At 47.1% G+C, this 21066-nt stretch overlaps 1 protein-coding gene across 2 annotated transcripts in view; it reads right to left on the bottom strand.

Moving 5' to 3' along the window:
* Positions 1-16076, bottom strand: part of LOC115157496 (kin of IRRE-like protein 1) — a 70544-nt gene extending 54468 nt beyond the window's left edge. For both annotated transcript variants that reach the window (XM_029705797.1, XM_029705798.1), the window contains exon 1: positions 15594-16076. In XM_029705797.1, the coding sequence (XP_029561657.1) occupies positions 15594-15642 (49 nt within the window). In that variant the 5' untranslated portion in view covers positions 15643-16076. The remainder of the gene's footprint in view (positions 1-15593) is intronic.
* Between the last annotated feature and the right edge of the window lie 4990 nt (positions 16077-21066).

Genomic DNA, 21066 nt, shown 5'->3' with positions numbered 1-21066 from the left:
TTCTGTCCTCTCTTTTCCTCTCTCTCTCCTTCCTCTCTCTCTCCCGCTCTCTATTTCTGTCCTCTCTCTTCCTCTCTCTCTCCTTCCTCTCTCTCTTCCTCTCTCTCCTTCCTCTCTCTCTTCCTCTCTCTCCCGCTCTCTATTTCTGTCCTCTCTCTTTCCTTCCTCTCTCTCTTCCTCTCTCTCTCCTTCCTCTCTCTCTTCCTCTGTCTTCTTCTCTCTCTTCCTCTCTCTCTCCTTCCTCTCTCTCTACCTCTCTCTTCCTCTCTCTCTCCCCCCTCTCTCTATCTCCCCCCAACTCTCTCTCTCCATCCTCAGTGATGGGGTCACCTCTGGTCTATCAGACTTCAGCCTCTTCCTCTCTACCATATGCAGTGCATCATAATCCATTTCATGAATGTCTTTTCATTCCTCCATCCGTCTGTTTCTCCTTGGCCCTGTACTATAGACACTGCACCAGGGGCCTCCAACAGGAGAGTAGCTCGCCAATCAATTCTGAAAGTACATGTATTTTTTATGTGTTCCATTGCAAACTGTCAGAAATAAAGCTCCCGGGGCTGCTATCCAATCAAAAGGTCACATCGACATTATCCCGCCCCTGGTTAGCCACTGTTGGCTTAAAAAGCCAAACGTAACACAACTCCTGCCAATTAATTTCCAGCAATATTGCCCCTGTCTGTCTGTTTGGTTCAAGCGTTTGTCTATCAGCGTGTATGTAGCCAGTTAGCGATGCTAATGATATCCGGTGTCCCCAAAAACCTTCTCAATTAAATGTACACTGCAAAGTAGGGTTACCTGACAGAACTACAGTATATCATAAATATTTGTTTCAATTGGGTGGCCATTGTTTTGCAAACTCTGCCATGACATGTTCTGCTGCCATAGGCCTAACAGCAGAAACACTGCAAGAGCCACACATTCCTCACTTGCAATTAAAGGGGAAATACACTCAAAAATCTAAATATGTTTGTTCTTTCTCCAGACCTTAAAAGCACTGACATGGACTCTGAACATCCATTTTCGCTGTTTCTCTATGAATAATTGTTAATTGACAGTAAAAAAAATGAGAGAAAAAAACAAAAACAGGAAAAATAAAATGGAGAAAACAGAATTCGGGAAAATACAAAATATATTTTTTATTTTATGCCAAATACTGTTTATTAACATTAGCTATATTACCAGGTGTATTGATATGAAAACATATCTTGTACACCAAGGACCTGGGGAAGAGTTGCAGGGTAGAATGTGCAAATTTGAAAGCTATAAAAAAAAAGATCTTTAAAAGTAGCTCTCATGCTAGAAAAGTTTGGGGACCCCTGTACTATACACATACACACATACACTCCTGCTTCCTCTCTCCACCTCCCCTCCTCTATCTATCTCCAACACCAACACTAGACTACGTTGCGTATATACAGTTTTCAATGTACCGCTATGTTTTTTTTCTTCTAAGTTTCCATAAGTCCTTTTCTCCCTCTCTTTGTGTGTTGCTATGGAAACAGTCTCTCCACCGATGAACCCCCCCCCCCTCTCTCTTCAGCCTCTGGTTAGATGGTTGCTATAGAAACATACTTATTTTATTTAAAAAAGAGCATAATAATATTATCCCTCCCTCCCTCTATCTTTCTTTCTACCCCACATCTCTGCCTCTATCATCAGTATACATGCTCTTTTTATTGTTCACCCCGTCTGTCCGTACGTTCGTACATTCATTCCTACGTCAGTCACATGCAATATCTCAAACAGCATTGGCTCAATTTTGATGAAACTTGGGTGAATGATGTCTCTTGCCATAGAGATCTGGCATTTACATAATTACACTGATTGGCCAGATGGTGGCGCTATAACAAAATTGAAAATGCTAACTTTAAAAGGTCACGCCCCTCACCCCGTTTGACCTAAAGTCATGACCTTCGGTACATAGGTCCCTCTCCACACAAGAAACAAATTTGCCTCAAGGACCCATAAGGTCCACCATGATGGATCTTCTGCCATTTTGAATTTTGTGAAAAACACTTAAAACACTACTCCTCTGTCACCGAATGACCGATCTGCACGAAACTTGCTATGTGGCGTCTATGGACAAAGCTTTCTCAATGTAATATTTTCCAGACTATGACCTGAAACAACCTGGCCGCTATTGACCAATAAACATTTATGTGGGCGTGGTCTGGCACATAAACGCATATAAATCAGTCATGGATATTTGTATTGTAACAAAATGTGGTACAAATGTTGCAAACACTGTCAAGACTCAACATATGTAAGAACATTCATATCGACCACACGGTGGCGCTATAACAGACACACATATATATTTCTCGATCTGTTTTACTCAGAGTGCTATAATTTGGCACACATGCTCAGGGATATGACACCACTGGCCCGATTTTTGATGAAACTTGGGTGAATGATGTGTCTTGCTATAGAGATCCAGCAAATAAAAAATTACACTGATTAGCCCAAGGGAAGACTACATGTTTACTCTTATTGTCGTCTATCCTGATACCACGTTACCCTGTCTTTATGTACATATCTACTTTAAATACTTCATACCCCTGCACATTGATCCCGTACTGGTACTCCCTGCATATAGTTCCATTATTGTACATTGTATTGTCCCCCCACAATGAAATCGGAGAGGTGACTGTGGATCTTCTGTCCGTACGTTTGTATGTTCGTCACACGCAATATCTCAGACAGCACTGGCCCCGATTTTGATGAAACTTGGGTGAATAACACGTCTTGACATAGAGAACATTTACAAAATTACACTGATTGGCCCAAGGCGGTAGCTTATAGTAATTAACTGAAATTTGTTAGTCACGCGATATTTAAATCGGCACTATCGGGGGGGGGGGGGGGCTGCATGATTCGTGATGGACGACAAGTTTATCGTTACCTTGTTTTTATTTGGCTCTCACCCCTGCCTTGTTAGAAAACACAATTACTCATATTATGTAGAACATTCACACACCCACACCCACGCCCACGCACACACACACACACACACACACACACACACACACACACACACACACACTGCCTGAGGTGTAAAGCCACCCTAACCCCCTCCGCCAGAACAATGACACCCAAATCTCCTACAGTGACATCATCTCCGCCTCTCCCAAATCACAACTTAATTTATCAAGGCTGCGTCCCATAGGAACTATATAGGGGACGCACGCCAAGAGAATGATGTTGATGATGCTACTCCACTTCACAACCCCACTCCGCTACTCCGCTACTTCGCTACCCCACTCCTCTACCCTACTCCCCTACTCCGCTACCCCACTCCTCTACCCTACTCCCCTACTCCGCTACCCCACTCCTCTACCCTACTCCCCTACTCCGCTACCCCACTCCTTTACCCTACTCCCCTACTCCGCTACCCCACTCCGCTACCCTACTCCCCTACTCCGCTACCCCACTCCTCTACCCTACTCCCCTACTCCGCTACCCCACTCCTCTACCCTACTCCCCTACTCCGCTACCCTGATTCCCGGGACCTCCCATACTTCAAATGTATGCATGAATGATTGTAAAGGCGCCCAAATACTAGGTTCTGTTTGCTTCCAGTAGAACTTGGCCAACTCAAGCGAATGTCTGTGGCTCGCATACTCCCTTAAAAGACATTTGCTTGAAAATATTACTGTTGTCAATATTACTATATGTCAATATTACTGTTTTCCCTCTTGGTAACAACATAGCCAGCATATAAACTCAGCAAAAAAAGAAACGTCCTCTCACTGTCAACTGCATTTATTTTCAGCAAACTTAGCATGTGTAAATATTTGTATGTACATAACAAGATTCAACAACTGAGACATAAACTGAACAAGTTCCACAGACATGTGACTAACAGAAATTGAATAATGTGTCCCTGAACAAAGTTGGGGTCAAAATTAAAAGTAACAGTCAGTATCTGGTGTTGCCACCAGCTGCATTAAGTACTACAGTGTATCTCCTCCTCATGGACTGCACCAGATTTGCCAGTTCTTGCTGTGAGATGTTACCCCACTCTTCCACCAAGGCACCTGCAAGTTCATGGACATTTCTGGGGGCAATGGCCCTAGCCCTCACCCTCCGATCCAACAGGTCCCAGACGTGCTCTATGGGATTGAGATCCGGGCTCTTCGCTGGCCATGGCAGAACACTGACATTCCTGTCTTGCAGGAAATCAAGCACAGAATGAGCAGTATGGCTGGTGGCATTGTCATGCTGGAGGGTCATGTCAGGATGAGCTTGCAGGAAGGGTTCCACATGAGGGAGGAGGATGTCTTCCCTGTAATGCACAGCGTTGAGATTGCCTGCAATGACAACAAGCTCAGTCCAATGATGCTGTGACACACCGCCCCAGACCATGACGGACCCACCACCTCCAAATCGATCCCACTCCAGAGTACAGGCCTCGGTGTAACACTCATTCCTTCGACAGTAAACGCGAATCCGACCATCACCCCTAGTGAGACAAAACTGCAACTCGCCAGTGAAGAGCACTTTTTGCCATCCCATAGGCGACGTTGCTGCCAGTGATGTCTGGTGAGGACCTGCCTTACAACAGGCCTACAAGCCCTCAGTCCAGCTTCTCTCAGCCTATTGTGGACAGTCTGAGTGTAACCGATGTGAAATAGCTAGCTAGTTAGCGGTGTGCTCGCTAATAACGTTTCAATCGGTGACGTCACTCACTCTGAGACCTTTAAGTAGTTGTTCCCTTTGCTCTGCAAGGGCCGTGGCTTTTGTGGAGCGATGGGTAATGATGCTTCGAGGGAGGCAGTTGTTGATGTGTGTAGAGGGTCCCTGGTTCGAGGTAGGTAGGGGTGAGGGTAGGGGTGAGGAGAGGGACGGCAAGAAGTCAAAAAGCGAATAGAACTGCCAACAAGTAGTATATCTCCGCCTCCGATCCAACAGGTCCCAGACGTGCTCTATGGGATTGAGATCCGGGCTCTTCGCTGGCCATGGCAGAACACTGGCTGTTATTTTTGATACGGTTACATTGTTACATTGGTGCCGTGACCCGGATCACTGGTTGCTGCAGAAAAGGAGGAGGTCAAAAGGGGGGTGAGTGTAACCGATGTGAAATGGTTAGCTAGTTAGCGGGGTGCACGCTAATAGCGTTTCAATTGGTGACATCACTCGCTCTGAGACCTTGAAGTAGTTGTTCCACTTGCTCTGCAAGGGCTGCAGCTTTTGTAGAGCGATGGGTAACGATGCATCCAGGGTGGCTGTTGTCGATGTGTGCAGAGGGTCCCTGGTTCGAGCCCAGGTAGGGATGAGGAGAGGGACGGAAGCTAAACTGTTACATGAGCACTGATTGAGGGATTGTGCGTTCCTGGTGTAACTCGGGCAGTTGTTGTTGCCATCCTGTACTTGTCCAGCACGTGTGATGTTCGGATGTACCGATCCTGTGCAGGTGTTGTTACACATGGTCTGCCACTGCGAGGACGATCAGCTGTCCGTCCTGTCTCCCTGTAGCGCTGTCTTAGGCGTCTCACAGTACGAACAATTTATTGCCCTGGCCACATCTGCAGTCCTCATGCGTCCTTGCAGCATGCCTAAAGCACGTGCACGCAGATGAGCAGAGACCCTGGGCATCTTTCTTTTTGTGTTTTTCAGAGTCAGTAGAAAAGCCTCTTTTGTGTCCTACGTTTTCATAACTGTGACCTTAATTGCCTACCGTCTGTAAGCTGTTAGTGTCTTAACAACCTTCCACAGGTGCATGTTCATTCATTGTTTATGGTTCATTGAACAAGCATGGGAAACAGTGTTTGAACCCTTTACATTGAAGATATGTGAAGTTATTTGTATTTTTACGAATTATCTTTGAAAGACAGGGTCCAAATCAATCTAAGATAAATCAGGGAAATCTGTAACTGTAAATAATGTCATTGAATGACAACAATCACTTCATTGAAGATTTCCTTTGTTACCACTCCTACTAAGAATAGTACTGTTGATCAATCACCGATGAACAATGAATTGCACGAACAGCCCCCCCCCCCCAAAAAAAATGGCGAACACCTAAACAAACAAAAACGTCACAGAATTGTGTCATAATATATCACAATTGCCTCAATCTGGCCTGGTTCTTTTGTGTGATGGAAAGAAGTGGCTCAAATGGCACTCTATACCCTATATGGTGCACTGGGCTCATTGTGCTCTGTTCAAAAGTAGTGCCTTATAAAGGGAAAAGGTGCCATTTGGTGGCCGGTGTAATTGGTGGACTGTAGATGTGCCATGAAAGACCTATCACAAAGCCTGCCCTGAACAGACAAACACCACCATAGACAAATATGCAAAGGCTGGAATTAAAATGTAAACACATTATTTATATTTTATGTTGTCATTTATCAATATGGAGTCATACATTAGCGAAGATATTTTTTAGAGGAATCTTTGAATGGATTTCAAGTGTCAAAAAACGCCAGGTGAGCATCATTGAATTGTTTTTCTCACAGACAACAAAGAGATAGAGGGGGAGAGAGAGAGAGACAGACAGAGAGAAAGGGAGAAAGAGCGAGACAGAGAGAAAGGGAGAGAGAGAGAAAGAGAGAAAGGGAGATAGAGAGAAAGAAAGGGAGAGAGAGAGAGAGAGAGAGAGAGAAAGAAAGGGAGAGAGAGAGAGAGAGAGAGAAAGGGAGAAAGAGCGAGACAGAGAGAAAGGGAGAAAGAGAGAAAGAAAGGGATAGAGAGAGAGAGAGACAGAGAGAAAGGGAGAGAGAGAGAAAGAGAGAGAGAGAGACAGAGAGAAAGGGAGAGAGAGAGAGAGAGAGAGACAGAGAGAAAGGGAGAGAGAGAAAGAGAGAAAGGGAGAAAGAGAGAAAGAAAGGGAGAGAGAGAGAGAGAGACAGAGAGAGAGAAAGGGAGAGAGAGAGAAAGAGAGAGAGAGAGACAGAGAGAAAGGGAGAGAAAGAGAGAGAGAGACAGAGAGAAAGGGAGAGAGAGAGAGAGAGAAAGGGAGAGAGAGAGAGACAGAGAGAAAGGGAGAGAGAAAGGGAGAGAGAGAGAGAGACAGAGAGAAAGGGAGAGAGAGAGAGAGAGACAGAGAGAAAGGGAGAGAGAGAGATTTAGAAACTACCTCAACATCCTTCTCGTCATGTGTCATACTTGCTCTTTAGTCCTTTTTGTTGACATATACCCTCCAATGCTGTTTGGTTTTGATGTCTGAATCCCTTTGAAAGAATTCCCTCAACAGGAGAGAAGAGACTGGGTAAGTTGATTCTCCCTCTCTCCTAAAAAGAAGTGGCTGATCTCTCCAACCTCTATCAAACACATACCACAAAAGAAAGCATGTATCCCAAATGGCACCCTATTCCCCATCTAGTGCACTACTTTTCACCAGGGCCCACAGGGGTGCCAAAAGGGTATCATTTGGGGACAAAGCCAAAGCCACTTTAAGGGTAGAGTCTGGGTCTAATACTCATTCATGCATCCATATCATCCATATCATCCATATCAAGAGGTGTAGTATTAGATTAGATTAGATTACAAAAGATTACTTATTTGAATGGCTAGACATTTCTTTCTAAGCCATCACATGCTCTGTCTGGATTTGGACACCCACCTGCCCTGAAGCTTAAGTCGTTCTCTAGTCACCAAAATTACTAGTCAATCTATAATAGTGGGTTCCCAATGCCATTTTTTATTATTATCTCCCTCTCTCACCAGCATCAAACCTCTCTCCATGTCAGGGCCATGTCTCTCTGCCCCCTGCTCTCTCTCTCCAGTTTCCAACCTCTCTCCATGTCAGGGCCATGTCTCTCTGCCCCCTGCTCTCTCTCTCCAGTTTCCAACCTCTCTCCATGTCAGGGCCATGTCTCTCTGCCCCCTGCTCTCTATCTCCAGTTTCCAACCTCTCTCCATGTCAGGGCCATGTCTCTCTGCCCCCTGCTCTCTCTCTCCAGTTTCCAACCTCTCTCCATGTCAGGGCCATGTCTCTCTGCCTCCTGCTCTCTCTCTCCATGTCAGGGCCATGTCTCTCTGCCCCCTGCTCTCTCTCTCCAGTTTCCAACCTCTCTCCATGTCAGGGCCATGTCTCTCTGCCCCCTGCTATCTCTCTCCAGTTTCCAACCTCTCTCCATGTCAGGGCCATGTCTCTCTGCCCCCTGCTCTCTCTCTCCAGTTTCCAACCTCTCTCCATGTCAGGGCCATGTCTCTCTGCCCCCTGCTCTCTCTCTCCAGTTTCCAACCTCTCTCCATGTCAGGGCCACGTCTCTCTGCCCCCTGCTCTCTCTCTCCAGTTTCCAACCTCTCTCCATGTCAGGGCCATGTCTCTCTGCCCCCTGCTCTCTCTCTCCAGTTTCCAACCTCTCTCCATGTCAGGGCCATGTCTCTCTGCCTCCTGCTCTCTCTCTCCATGTCAGGGCCATGTCTCTCTGCCCTCTGCTCTCTCTCTCCAGTTTCCAACCTCTCTCCATGTCAGGGCCATGTCTCTCTGCCCCCTGCTATCTCTCTCCAGTTTCCAACCTCTCTCCATGTCAGGGCCATGTCTCTCTGCCCCCTGCTCTCTCTCTCCAGTTTCCAACCTCTCTCCATGTCAGGGCCATGTCTCTCTGCCCCCTGCTCTCTCTCTCCAGTTTCCAACCTCTCTCCATGTCAGGGCCATGTCTCTCTGCCTCCTGCTCTCTCTCTCCATGTCAGGGCCATGTCTCTCTGCCCCCTGCTATCTCTCTCCAGTTTCCAACCTCTCTCCATGTCAGGGCCATGTCTCTCTGCCCCCTGCTCTCTCTCACCAGCATCCAACCTCTCTCCATGTCAGGGCCATGTCTCTCTGCCCCCTTTCCCTCTCAAAGTATCTCTAATTCAGCATGACAGAATGGGGGAGATTGATGTGTGTCACTCATAATTCCCCAACAGACACCGTCAAATATGCAAACATCCTCACTTTTCACTCCCACATTGGCTCTCAACAACATATCCCCACACATTATTTTTAACCTTTATTTAACAAGGCAAGTCAGTTAAGAACAAATTCTTATTTACAATGACGGCCTAGGAACAGTGGGTTAAGTGCCTTGTTCAGGGGCAGAACGACAGATTTTTACCTTGTCAGCTCAGGGATTCGAACTAGCAACCTTCCGGTTACTGGCCAACAGTCTAACCAACCCGGCCAAACCCGGACGACGCTGGGCCAATTGTGCGCCGATCTATGAGACTCACAATCACGGCTGGTTGTGATACAGCCTGGAATCGATCCAGAGTGTCTGTGGCGACGCCTCTAGCACTGAGATGCAGTGCCTTAGACCGCTGAACCAGGGTGTCTGTAGTGACGCCTCGAACACTGAGATGCAGTGTCTTAGACCGCTGAACCAGGGTCTGTAGTGACTCCTCTAACACTGAGATGCAGTGTCTTAGACCGCTGAACCAGGGTCTGTAGTGACTCCTCTAACACTGAGATGCAGTGCCTTAGACCGCTGAACCAGGGTGTCTGTAGTGACGCCTCTAACACTGAGATGCAGTGCCTTAGACCGCTGAACCAGGGTCTGTAGTGATGCCTCTAACACTGAGATGCAGTGCCTTAGACCGCTGAACCAGGGTGTCTGTAGTGACGCCTCTACCACTGAGATGCAGTGTCTTAGACCGCTGAACCAGGATGTCTGTAGTGACGCCTCTAACACTGAGATGCAGTGCCTTAGACCGCTGAACCAGGGTCTGTAGTGATGCATCTAAAACTGAGATGCAGTGCCTTAGACCGCTGAACCAGGGTGTCTGTAGTGACGCCTCTAACACTGAGATGCAGTGCCTTAGACCGCTGAACCAGGGTCTGTAGTGACTCCTCTAACACTGAGATGCAGTGCCTTAGACCTATGAACCAGGGTCTGTAGTGACTCCTCTAACACTGAGATGCAGTGTCTTAGACTGCTGAACCAGGGTCTGTAGTGACGCCTCTAACACTGAGATGCAGTGCCTTAGACCGCTGAACCAGGGTGTCTGTAGTGACTCCTCTAACACTGAGATGCAGTGTCTTAGACGGCTGAACCAGGGTCTGTAGTGACTCCCCTAACACTGAGATGCAGTGCCTTAGACCGCTGAACCAGGATCTGTAGTGACTCCTCTAACACTGAGATGCAGTGCCTTAGACCGCTGAACCAGGGTGTCTGTAGTGACGCCTCTACCACTGAGATGCAGTGCCTTAGACCGCTGAACCAGGGTGTATGTAGTGACGCCTCTAACACTGAGATGCAGGGCCTTAGACCGCTGAACCAGGATGTCTGTAGTGACGCCTCTAACACTGAGATGCAGTGCCTTAGACCGCTGAACCAGGGTGGCTGTAGTGACGCCTCTAACACTGAGATGCAGTGCCTTAGACCGCTGAACCAGGGTGTCTATATTGACTCCTCTAACACTGAGATGCAGTGCCTTAGACCGCTGAACCAGGGTGTCTGTAGTGACGCCTCTAACACTGAGATGCAGTGTCTTAGACCGCTGAACCAGGGTCTGTAGTGACGCCTCTAACACTGAAATGCAGTGCCTTAGACCGCTGAACCAGGGTCTGTAGTGACTCCTCTAACACTGAGATGCAGTGCCTTAGACCGCTGAACCAGGGTCTGTAGTGACTCCTCTAACACTGAGATGCAGTGTCTTAGACCGCTGAACCAGGGTCTGTAGTGACGCCTCTAACACTAAGATGCAGGGCCTTAGACCGCTGAACCAGGGTGTCTGTAGTGACTCCTCTAACACTGAGATGCAGTGTCTTAGACGGCTGAACCAGGGTCTGTAGTGACTCCTCTAACACTGAGATGCAGTGCCTTAGACCGCTGAACCAGGGTCTGTAGTGACTCCTCTAACACTGAGATGCAGGGTCTTAGACCGCTGAACCAGGGTCTGTAGTGACACCTCTAACACTGAGATGCAGTGCCTTAGACCGCTGAACCAGGATCTGTAGTGACTCCTCTAACACTGAGATGCAGTGCCTTAGACCGCTGAACCAGGGTGTCTGTAGTGACGCCTCTAACACTGAGATGCAGTGTCTTAGACCGCTGAACCAGGGTCTGTAGTGACGCCTCTAACACTGAAATGCAGTGCCTTAGACCGCTGAACCAGGGTCTGTAGTGACTCCTCTAACACTGAGATGCAGTGCCTTAGACCGCTGAACCAGGGTCTGTAGTGACTCCTCTAACACTGAGATGCAGTGTCTTAGACCGCTGAACCAGGGTCTGTAGTGACGCCTCTAACACTGAGATGCAGGGCCTTAGACCGCTGAACCAGGGTCTGTAGTGACTCCTCTAACACTGAGATGCAGTGCCTTAGACCGCTGAACCAGGGTCTGTAGTGACTCCTCTAACACTGAGATGCAGTGCCTTAGACCGCTGAACCAGGGTGTCTGTAGTGACGCCTCTAACACTGAGATGCAGTGCCTTAGACCGCTGAACCAGGGTCTGTAGTGACTCCTCTAACACTGAGATGCAGTGCCTTAGACCGCTGAACCAGGGTCTGTAGTGACTCCTCTAACACTGAGATGCAGTGCCTTAGACCGCTGAACCAGGGTGTCTGTAGTGACGCCTCTACCACTGAGATGCAGTGCCTTAGACCGCTGAACCAGGGTGTATGTAGTGACGCCTCTAACACTAAGATGCAGTGCCTTAGACCGCTGAACCAGAATGTCTGTAGTGACGCCTCTAACACTGAGATGCAGTGCCTTAGACCGCTGAACCAGGGTGTCTGTAGTGACGCCTCTAACACTGAGATGCAGTGCCTTAGACCGCTGAACCAGGGTGTCTATATTGACTCCTCTAACACTGAGATGCAGTGCCTTAGACCGCTGAACCAGGGTGTCTGTAGTGACGCCTCTAACACTGAGATGCATTGCCTTAGACCGCTGAACCAGGATCTGTAGTGACTCCTCTAACACTGAGATGCAGTGCCTTAGACCGCTGAACCAGGGTGTCTGTAGTGACGCCTCTAACACTGAGATGCAGTGTCTTAGACCGCTGAACCAGGGTCTGTAGTGACGCCTCTAACACTGAGATGCAGTGCCTTAGACCGCTGAACCAGGGTCTGTAGTGACGCCTCTAACACTGAGATGCAGTGCCTTAGACCGCTGAACCAGGGTCTGTAGTGACGCCTCTAACACTGAGATGCAGGGCCTTAGACCGCTGAACCAGGGTCTGTAGTGACTCCTCTAACACTGAGATGCAGGGCCTTAGACCGCTGAACCAAGGTCTGTAGTGACTCCTCTAACACTGAGATGCAGGGCCTTAGACCGCTGAACCAGGGTCTGTAGTGACTCCTCTAACACTGAGATGCAGTGCCTTAGACCGCTGAACCAGGGTCTGTAGTGACTCCTCTAACACTGAGATGCAGTGCCTTAGACCGCTGAACCAGGGTCTGTAGTGATGCCTCTAACACTGAGATGCAGGGCCTTAGACCGCTGAACCAGGGTCTGTAGTGACTCCTCTAACACTGAGATGCAGGGCCTTAGACCGCTGAACCAAGGTCTGTAGTGACGCCTCTAACACTGAGATGCAGGGCCTTAGACCGCTGAACCAGGGTCTGTAGTGACGCCTCTAACACTGAGATGCAGGGCCTTAGACCGCTGAACCAGGGTCTGTAGTGACTCCTCTAACACTGAGATGCAGGGCCTTAGACCGCTGAACCAAGGTCTGTAGTGACGCCTCTAACACTGAGATGCATTGCCTTAGACCGCTGAACCAGGATCTGTAGTGACTCCTCTAACACTGAGATGCAGTGCCTTAGACCGCTGAACCAGGGTGTCTGTAGTGACGCCTCTAACACTGAGATGCAGTGTCTTAGACCGCTGAACCAGGGTCTGTAGTGACGCCTCTAACACTGAGATGCAGTGCCTTAGACCGCTGAACCAGGGTCTGTAGTGACGCCTCTAACACTGAGATGCAGTGCCTTAGACCGCTGAACCAGGGTCTGTAGTGACGCCTCTAACACTGAGATGCAGGGCCTTAGACCGCTGAACCAGGGTCTGTAGTGACTCCTCTAACACTGAGATGCAGGGCCTTAGACCGCTGAACCAAGGTCTGTAGTGACTCCTCTAACACTGAGATGCAGGGCCTTAGACCGCTGAACCAGGGTCTGTAGTGACTCCTCTAACACTGAGATGCAGTGCCTTAGACCGCTGAACCAGGGTCTGTAGTGACTCCTCTAACACTGAGATGCAGTGCCTTAGACCGCTGAACCAGGGTCTGTAGTGATGCCTCTAACACTGAGATGCAGGGCCTTAGACCGCTGAACCAGGGTCTGTAGTGACTCCTCTAACACTGAGATGCAGGGCCTTAGACCGCTGAACCAAGGTCTGTAGTGACGCCTCTAACACTGAGATGCAGGGCCTTAGACCGCTGAACCAGGGTCTGTAGTGACGCCTCTAACACTGAGATGCAGGGCCTTAGACCGCTGAACCAGGGTCTGTAGTGACTCCTCTAACACTGAGATGCAGGGCCTTAGACCGCTGAACCAAGGTCTGTAGTGACGCCTCTAACACTGAGATGCAGGGCCTTAGACCGCTGAACCAAGGTCTGTAGTGACTCCTCTAACACTGAGATGCAGCGCCACTCAGGAGCCCCGTTTGGAACATGGCCCGTGGACATTTTTCGACTGTTGTTCTGAAAAACATTGTCTATCATATCAAGGTTTTCATAAATGGAATGGTTGTTAATGGAGTGCTTTACTAACGACTGGTTCCTGTCATAACGATAATAGACTAGTTATGCAGGTGCACAGAAGAACTATAGGGATCTGGTCAAATGTAGTGCATTATGTAGGGAATAGGGTGCCATTTGGCATGCGGACCTAGGGATTGAATTCGCCATACTACTTCTGGTGATCCTGAACTACTTCACACTGAGATTGAAGCAAACAGGGCAGTAACCAAAGCTGCAGGACATGTCTAGTTCTTCCTCTCTCTTTCTCTGTCAATAATCTGCCTCTTTTCTGTGTCTAGTTCTTCCTCTCTTTCTCTGTCAAGCCTATTTTCCCTTCCTCTTATGGTAGCAGAGCGTGTAAAACGGTAAAAAAGAAAGAAGCCTACTCTGTCTTATAAGGAGGTTTGTGAAGAGTGTACGTGATGGGTATGTTCATGAATAATGGCATCATAACTGAATGAAGCTGTATGAATGTGTGATGTAATAGGTGTATTATACTGCTGTTGTATCAGTACAGAACAGGACTGGCGCCAGGACTCTCAGGTGCAGAGGCAGGTATGCCGTGTGAGTGAGATCTCCTCAGCAACCGGTGATGAGCAGCGCGTGTAGCGGCTCCACGGGAGAACCAACGGCACAGGCACGAGAGAACTATTGTCCATAATCAAACAGGTCCCCTTTCTCCCGCTAACGGAACCGAGCCTCACGCACCACAATTAATCAAAGCCTTATTTGGAGCTGCTATCACCGTGCCATGACGTTTCGTTAGACACGAAATAGTGTTGGACAGAGATGATCAGTCAATCCCCGTGCCGCGGTAAAATCACAACGGCTATCAGTAGCCCTAAACATTTTTTGTTACATGTTTACCTTATATGTGAAGGTAAAATAGGCTATTTTCCTACATTCCGCGTACCTCCCCACGGTTCTGTCTGAGATCTGTGCTAAATAATCACGCGCACTGGCGCACGATCAGCACGAGACTATCTACATGCAACTCAATAAAACCTACTTTAAAATGTGTAGAAATTATAATGGACCTACATTTATACCGTTTCTTGACTGTGTCAAGCTCGCTAATAATCACCGAAATGAAAGAGACAGTCAGAACCATCGAAAATTACAAAAACGATGGATAGAGGACATTTGTTTGCTCATTTTGAAGGCAAGAAATAGAACCAATTTTCAGTTCGGCCCTCCGGACCTCATTGAAAACCGAATGCCGTCCCCGGGGGCAGAATGAGTGACGCCCCTGCACTAGAGAGATACATAGTTGTCTTGGTTGTTGATACTGATCTGGTAGGGGACTGTTATGTTCTAGTCGGGCTGGAGTTTCCCAGTTTTCCCGTGTTCTGTTCATTCAGCCATTCCCTCATCAATGTATCTCTCTCTCTGGCACAACATGCGCAGTGAGTAATGATATTATGTGTGTAGGCCTATCATATTTCTCCCGTGATAAAGGGCTATAGCCTAGTGTTATAAACTAGACGTTAGTTGTGTAAATGATTTCGGTTAATGCAATACAAAGGTCATATCAGCCCAATATCCTACATGCAGCTGCTGTCTGTCTCGGTTCTCTCTCTCTCTCCGAGCGCCTGGTAGAGGCTGCACGAACAATCGTTTTAAGTGTGGAAATATAAACCAAATGTCTCTAGGCTATATGGTCTGCATTTTAATTCTCAGTTTCTCACAACATGTTTTCCGGAAGACCACGAATAATGCCTCCGTTCCCATCATAACCTTCAGCTCAATAATCCTATTCCAGCATTCATTCTGCACAAACTCGTGAAAAACTTCAAACATATAGTCTAAAACGTGGAATGTGATACAACACATAAGTATTCAGTGGACAGAGGTAGGATACGGAAAGACTGATGAGGTATTGATATATAAAAACTTTTACTATTTTGCTCCCACTGGATATAACCAGAAGGCATAAAAATGCAAGCAGGTTGACCATCTCACCGGGTTTCAGTTTTTCCTCACCTTTGTTAAAACTGAAAGCCAAAGTTATTATCCACAACAACAGCAGCATGATTCAGCCGAGTGCCTTCGAATTCCTCCCCTCTGCAAGGTCCGTTAGACGTCTGCTCAGTGGAGACACCATCAACTCCCCTACAAATAGCCTCGTTTACGCGTCAATAACGGGAATAATTAGCAATCCTTTGGTTGATTGTTAATTGCAGCGGTTTGTTTCGTCTCCGGTCCGTGTCCCTCCTTGGCTTTTACTTGTTTTGTGCTTCAAATCTATCCCCACGTTTTTCTTATTTCCTTCCCTTCGTTCTCAGTCTCTTTTCTCTGGCTGCGTGCACAGCCGTACACTCATTAAAGAGTGAATTCCTCTCTCTCTTCTTTCTTCTCGCTGCCTCTCTACAGAATCACCACTGAACGTACCCAAAGCCTAGACTAGGCTACTCCAAATCACATCTTTTTACTCCGCAAACGGATAAGCGCGCTCTATGATTGCAGGAGGCGACATGGGGAACTGCAACCTTGTGCACACCATCAGTTATTCTCTTACATGAACGTCCTTTGTTGCCCCGTGCCTCTCTACCAGTTAATCATTGTCTGTTTGCCATCAGTGATACGTGCCTCATCGGCCTATGTGCATTTCACTGTGTAATGTAGCGCTGCGTATTAAAATATGACATGTAGACCTAACAGGGATGAGGTTATGACATTACTAAAAAGCAACTATAATCAGTACAGGTTACATTCTTAAAAACAGCTTATATTTTGGATTACTGCTTCTAATATCAAGACGTGGGTTGCAAGTGTTTGCCTCAAAGACGCGGAAATGGCAGATTAAAAAAAACAATCTGTGCTGAGCCACAATACTAAGAAGTCACCTTTCAGTGGCAATGGAAGCTTTTCCATCTGTTCGAATTTATTTTGAAATCTCAAAAACGGCTTTTTTGATTTTCACAGAAACTTTTTTTTTAACCAAAAATAGACATAAGAATATAGAGAGGGGTAGAGGGAGAGAGAGATGGAGGGAGAGAGGGAGACAGAGGGAGAGAGAAGCTGCACTTCATAACCTCCTGCCCAATGTATGACCATATTAGAGACACATATTTCCCTCAGATTACACAGATCCACAAAGACTTCGAAAACAAATCCAATTTTGATAAACTCCCATATCTATTGGGTGAAATACCACAGTGTGACATCACAGCAGCAAGATGTGTGACCTGTTGCCACAAGAAAAGGACAACCAGTGAAGAACAAACATCATTATAAATACAACACAACACATATTTATGCTTATTTATTTTCCCTTTTGTACTTTAACCATTTGTACATCATTACAACACTGTATATATACATAATGACATTTGTAATGTCTTTATTCTTTTGGAACTTCTGTGAGTGTAATGTTTACTGTTCATTTTTATTGTTTATTTCACTTTTGTATATTATCTACCTCACTTGCTTTGGCAATGTTAACATATGTTTTCTATGCCAATAAAGCCGCTTGAATTGAATTGAGAAAGACAGAAAGAGACAGCGGGAGAGAGAGAGAGACGAAGTGAGAGAGAGAGAGAGAGAGAGAGACGAAGTGAGAGAGAGAGAGAGAGAGAGAGACTAAGTGAGAGAAAGACAGAGGAAGATAGAGAGGAGTAGAGGGAGAGAGAGAGATGGAGGAAGGGAGAAAGGGAGGCAGAGGGAGAGAGAGAGAGACAGAGGGAGAGAGAGATGGAGAGAGAGAGATGGAGGGAGAGAGGAGTAGCGACAGAAAGACAGGTGAAGGGAGAGAGGGAGGAAGATAAAGAGGGATAGAGACAGAGAGAAAAAGACGGAGGGAGAGAAAGACAGAGGAAGATAGAGAGGGGTAGAGGGAGAGACAGAGGGAGAGAGAGAGACCAAGGGAGCGAGAGAGATGGAGGGAGAGAGAGACAGAGGAAGATAGAGAGGGGTAGAGGGAGAGACAGAGGGAGAGAGAGAGACCAAGGGAGCGAGAGATATGGAGGGAGGGAGAGAGAGACAGAGGAAGATAAAGAGGGGTAGAGGGAGAGAGAGACAGAGGGAGAGAGAGACAGAGGAAGATAGAGAGGGGTAGAGGGAGAGAGAGACGGAGGGAGAGAGAGACCAAGGGAGAGAGAGAGATGGAGGGAGAGAGAGACAGAGGAAGATAGAGAGGGGTAGAGGGAGAGACGGAGGGAGAGAGAGAGGGGTAGAGGGAGAGACAGAGGGAGAGAGAGAGAGGTAGAAGGAGAGAAAGACAGAGAAGAATAGAGGTGGTTTCAGTGAGCACCAATGAGCGTCCCTCGGTGGTGCTTTAATGAACAATACTGCCCTCTGTTGGTTTATTTTCTACATTTCATACATGCAATACACTGACTATACATGCAATACACTGACTATACATGCAATACACTGACTATACATGCAATACACTGACTATACATGCAATACACTGACTATACATGCAATACACTGACTATACATGCAATACACTGACTATACTAGTCACTGACTATACATGCAATACACTGACTATACATGCAATACACTGACTATACATGCAATACACTGACTATACATGCAATACACTGACTATACATGCAATACACTGACTATACATGCAATACACTGACTATACTAGTCACTGACTATACATGCAATACACTGACTATACATGCAATACACTGACTATACTAGTCACTGACTATACATGCAATACACTGACTATACATGCAATACACTGACTATACTAGTCACTGACTATACATGCAATACACTGACTATACATGCAATACACTGACTATACATGCAATACATTGGGATGAGTAGGAGGCAAACTCATCCACACAAGACATTGGCATGAGTAGGTAAAATCATACAATATATTGGCATGTGTAAGTACAGCAGGCCCATTCATGCAATACCTACCCAGATGTACATATCTACCTCAATTACCTTGTATCCCTGCACATCGACTGGGTGCTGGTACCCCGTGTATATAGCCAAGTTATCGTTATTCATCAAATCAAATCAAATGTTATTGGTCACATACACATGGTTAGTAGATGTTAATGCGAGTGTAGTGAAATGCTTGTGCTTCTAGTTCCGACAGTGCAGTAATATCTAACAAGTAATCGAACAATTTCACAACAACTACCTGATACACACAAGTGTAAAGCAATGATGCGTTGTGCAGACCTCACCACCCTCTGGAGAGCCTTACGGTTGTGGGCGGAGCAGTTGCCGTACCAGGCGGTGATACAGCCCGACAGGATGCTCTCGATTGTGCATCTGTAAAAGTTTGTGAGTGTTTTTGGTGACAATTTCTTCAGCCTCCTGAGGTTGAAGAGGTGCTACTGCGCCTTCTTCACCACACTGTCTGTTTGGGTGGACAATTTCAGTAATTTCAGTTTGTCCGTGATGTGTACGCCAAGGAACATAAAACTTTCTGCCCTCTCCACTACTGTCCCTTCGATGTGGATGGGGGGGTGATCCCTCTGCTGTTTCCTGAAGTCCACGATCATCTCCTTTGTTTTGTTGACATTGAGTGTGAGGTTATTTTCCTGACACCACACTCCGAGGGCCCTCACCTCCTTCCTGTAGGCCGTCTCGTCGTTGTTGGTAATCAAGCCTACCACTGTAGTGTCGTTTGCAAACTTGATGATAGAGTTGGAGGCGTGCATGGCCACGCAGTCGTGGGTGAACAGGGAGTACAGGAGAGGACTGAGAACGCACCCTTGTGGGGACCCAGTGTTGAGGATCAGAGGGGTGGAGATGTTGTTACCTACCCTCACCACCTGGGGGGCGGCCCGTCAGGAAGTCCAGGACCCAGTTGCACAGGGCGGGGTTGAGACCCAGGGTCTCGAGCTTAATGACGAGTTTGGAGGGTACTATGGTGTTAAATGCTGAGCTGTAGTCGATGAACAGCATTCTTACATAGGTATTCCTCTTGTCCAGATGGGTTAGGGCAGTGTGCAGTGTGATTGCGATTGTGTCGTCTGTGGACCTATTGGGGCGGTAAGCAAATTGGAGTGGGTCTAGGGTGTCAGGTGGGGGGGAGGTGATATGATCCTTGACTAGTCTCTCAATGCACTTCATGATGACGGAAGTGAGTGCTACGGGGCGATAGTTGTGCATTTATTCCTCGTGTTAATGTGTCTATTAATTCCCTTTTTTTCTCTCTGCATTGTTGGGAAGGTCCCATAAGTAAGCATTTCACTGTTAAAGCCAATTTATGCTTGATCTGAAAATGTGGTCGGAGGCTTCGTGTGGAGGGTGTGAGGAAATTACGGAGCCTCTTTCTGGAGGTATGCAGAGGCCAAATCAACCATCGCTGTGTGCCTCTCAAATTTTGTAACAATGTGGAGGGCTCAGTATAGCTCCGCATTGACATGGTTGGTTGACGGTTTGTGGGGGAGCAGGTCCTGTATAAACACAAACTCACTTCTTTGGCAACTTCACAACAGGTCTGCTCTTCCTTCACAACAGGTCTGCTCTGCTCTTCCTTCACAACAGGTCTGATCTGCTCTTCCTTCACAACAGGTCTGATCTGCTCTTCCTTCACAACAGGTCTGATCTGCTCTTCCTTCACAACAGGTCTGATCTGCTCTTCCTTCACAACAGGTCTGATCTGCTCTTCCTTCACAACAGGTCTGATCTGCTCTTCCTTCACAACAGGTCTGATCTGCTCTTCCTTCACAACAGGTCTGCTCTTCCTTCACAACAGGTCTGATCTGCTCTTCCTTCACAACAGGTCTGATCTGCTCTTCCTTCACAACAGGTCTGATCTGCTCTTCCTTCACAACAGGTCTGATCTGCTCTTCCTTCACAACAGGTCTGATCTGCTCTTCCTTCACAACAGGTCTGATCTGCTCTTCCTTCACAACAGGTCTGCTCTTCCTTCACAACAGGTCTGATCTGCTCTTCCTTCACAACAGGTCTGATCTGCTCTTCCTTCACAACAGGTCTGATCTGCTCTTCCTTCACAACAGGTCTGATCTGCTCTTCCTTCACAACAGGTCTGATCTGCTCTTCCTTCACAACAGGTCTGATCTGCTCTTCCTTCACAACAGGTCTGCTCTGCTCTTCCTTCACAACAGGTCTGCTCTTCCTTCACAACAGGTCTGATCTGCTCTTCCTTCACAACAGGTCTGCTCTGCTCTGCAAAGCGCAAAAGTAGGCAAATGTTTGCTCTGACTTCAGCAGAGGCCACATGGCAGTAAATGCTGTACAGCTTCTGTAGACAACAGATTGACCATGCAGTGCCTTTTAGTCTACAACTGTTGTTTACCAAGCATGTGACAAATTCCATTTGATTAGATTGTATACATATTTGGGAGTCAGACTATTTCACATTAATGTTGTTCAGGTGAATATCCATTCTGAAACCAAGGAGACAAAACGTACATGCGTTATCAATGGTGATGATGATATGAGCTTCCAAATAACATTCGAATGCAAAATGATTGTGACAGCCAGTGGTTACTATAACAAC

Source organism: Salmo trutta, chromosome 21 (genome assembly GCF_901001165.1).
Source record: "Salmo trutta chromosome 21, fSalTru1.1, whole genome shotgun sequence".
In the NCBI taxonomy this organism is placed as follows: Eukaryota; Metazoa; Chordata; class Actinopteri; order Salmoniformes; family Salmonidae; genus Salmo; species Salmo trutta.
The sequence above is the reverse complement of the archived record's forward strand: the minus strand, read 5'-3'. Positions and strand labels throughout refer to the sequence as shown.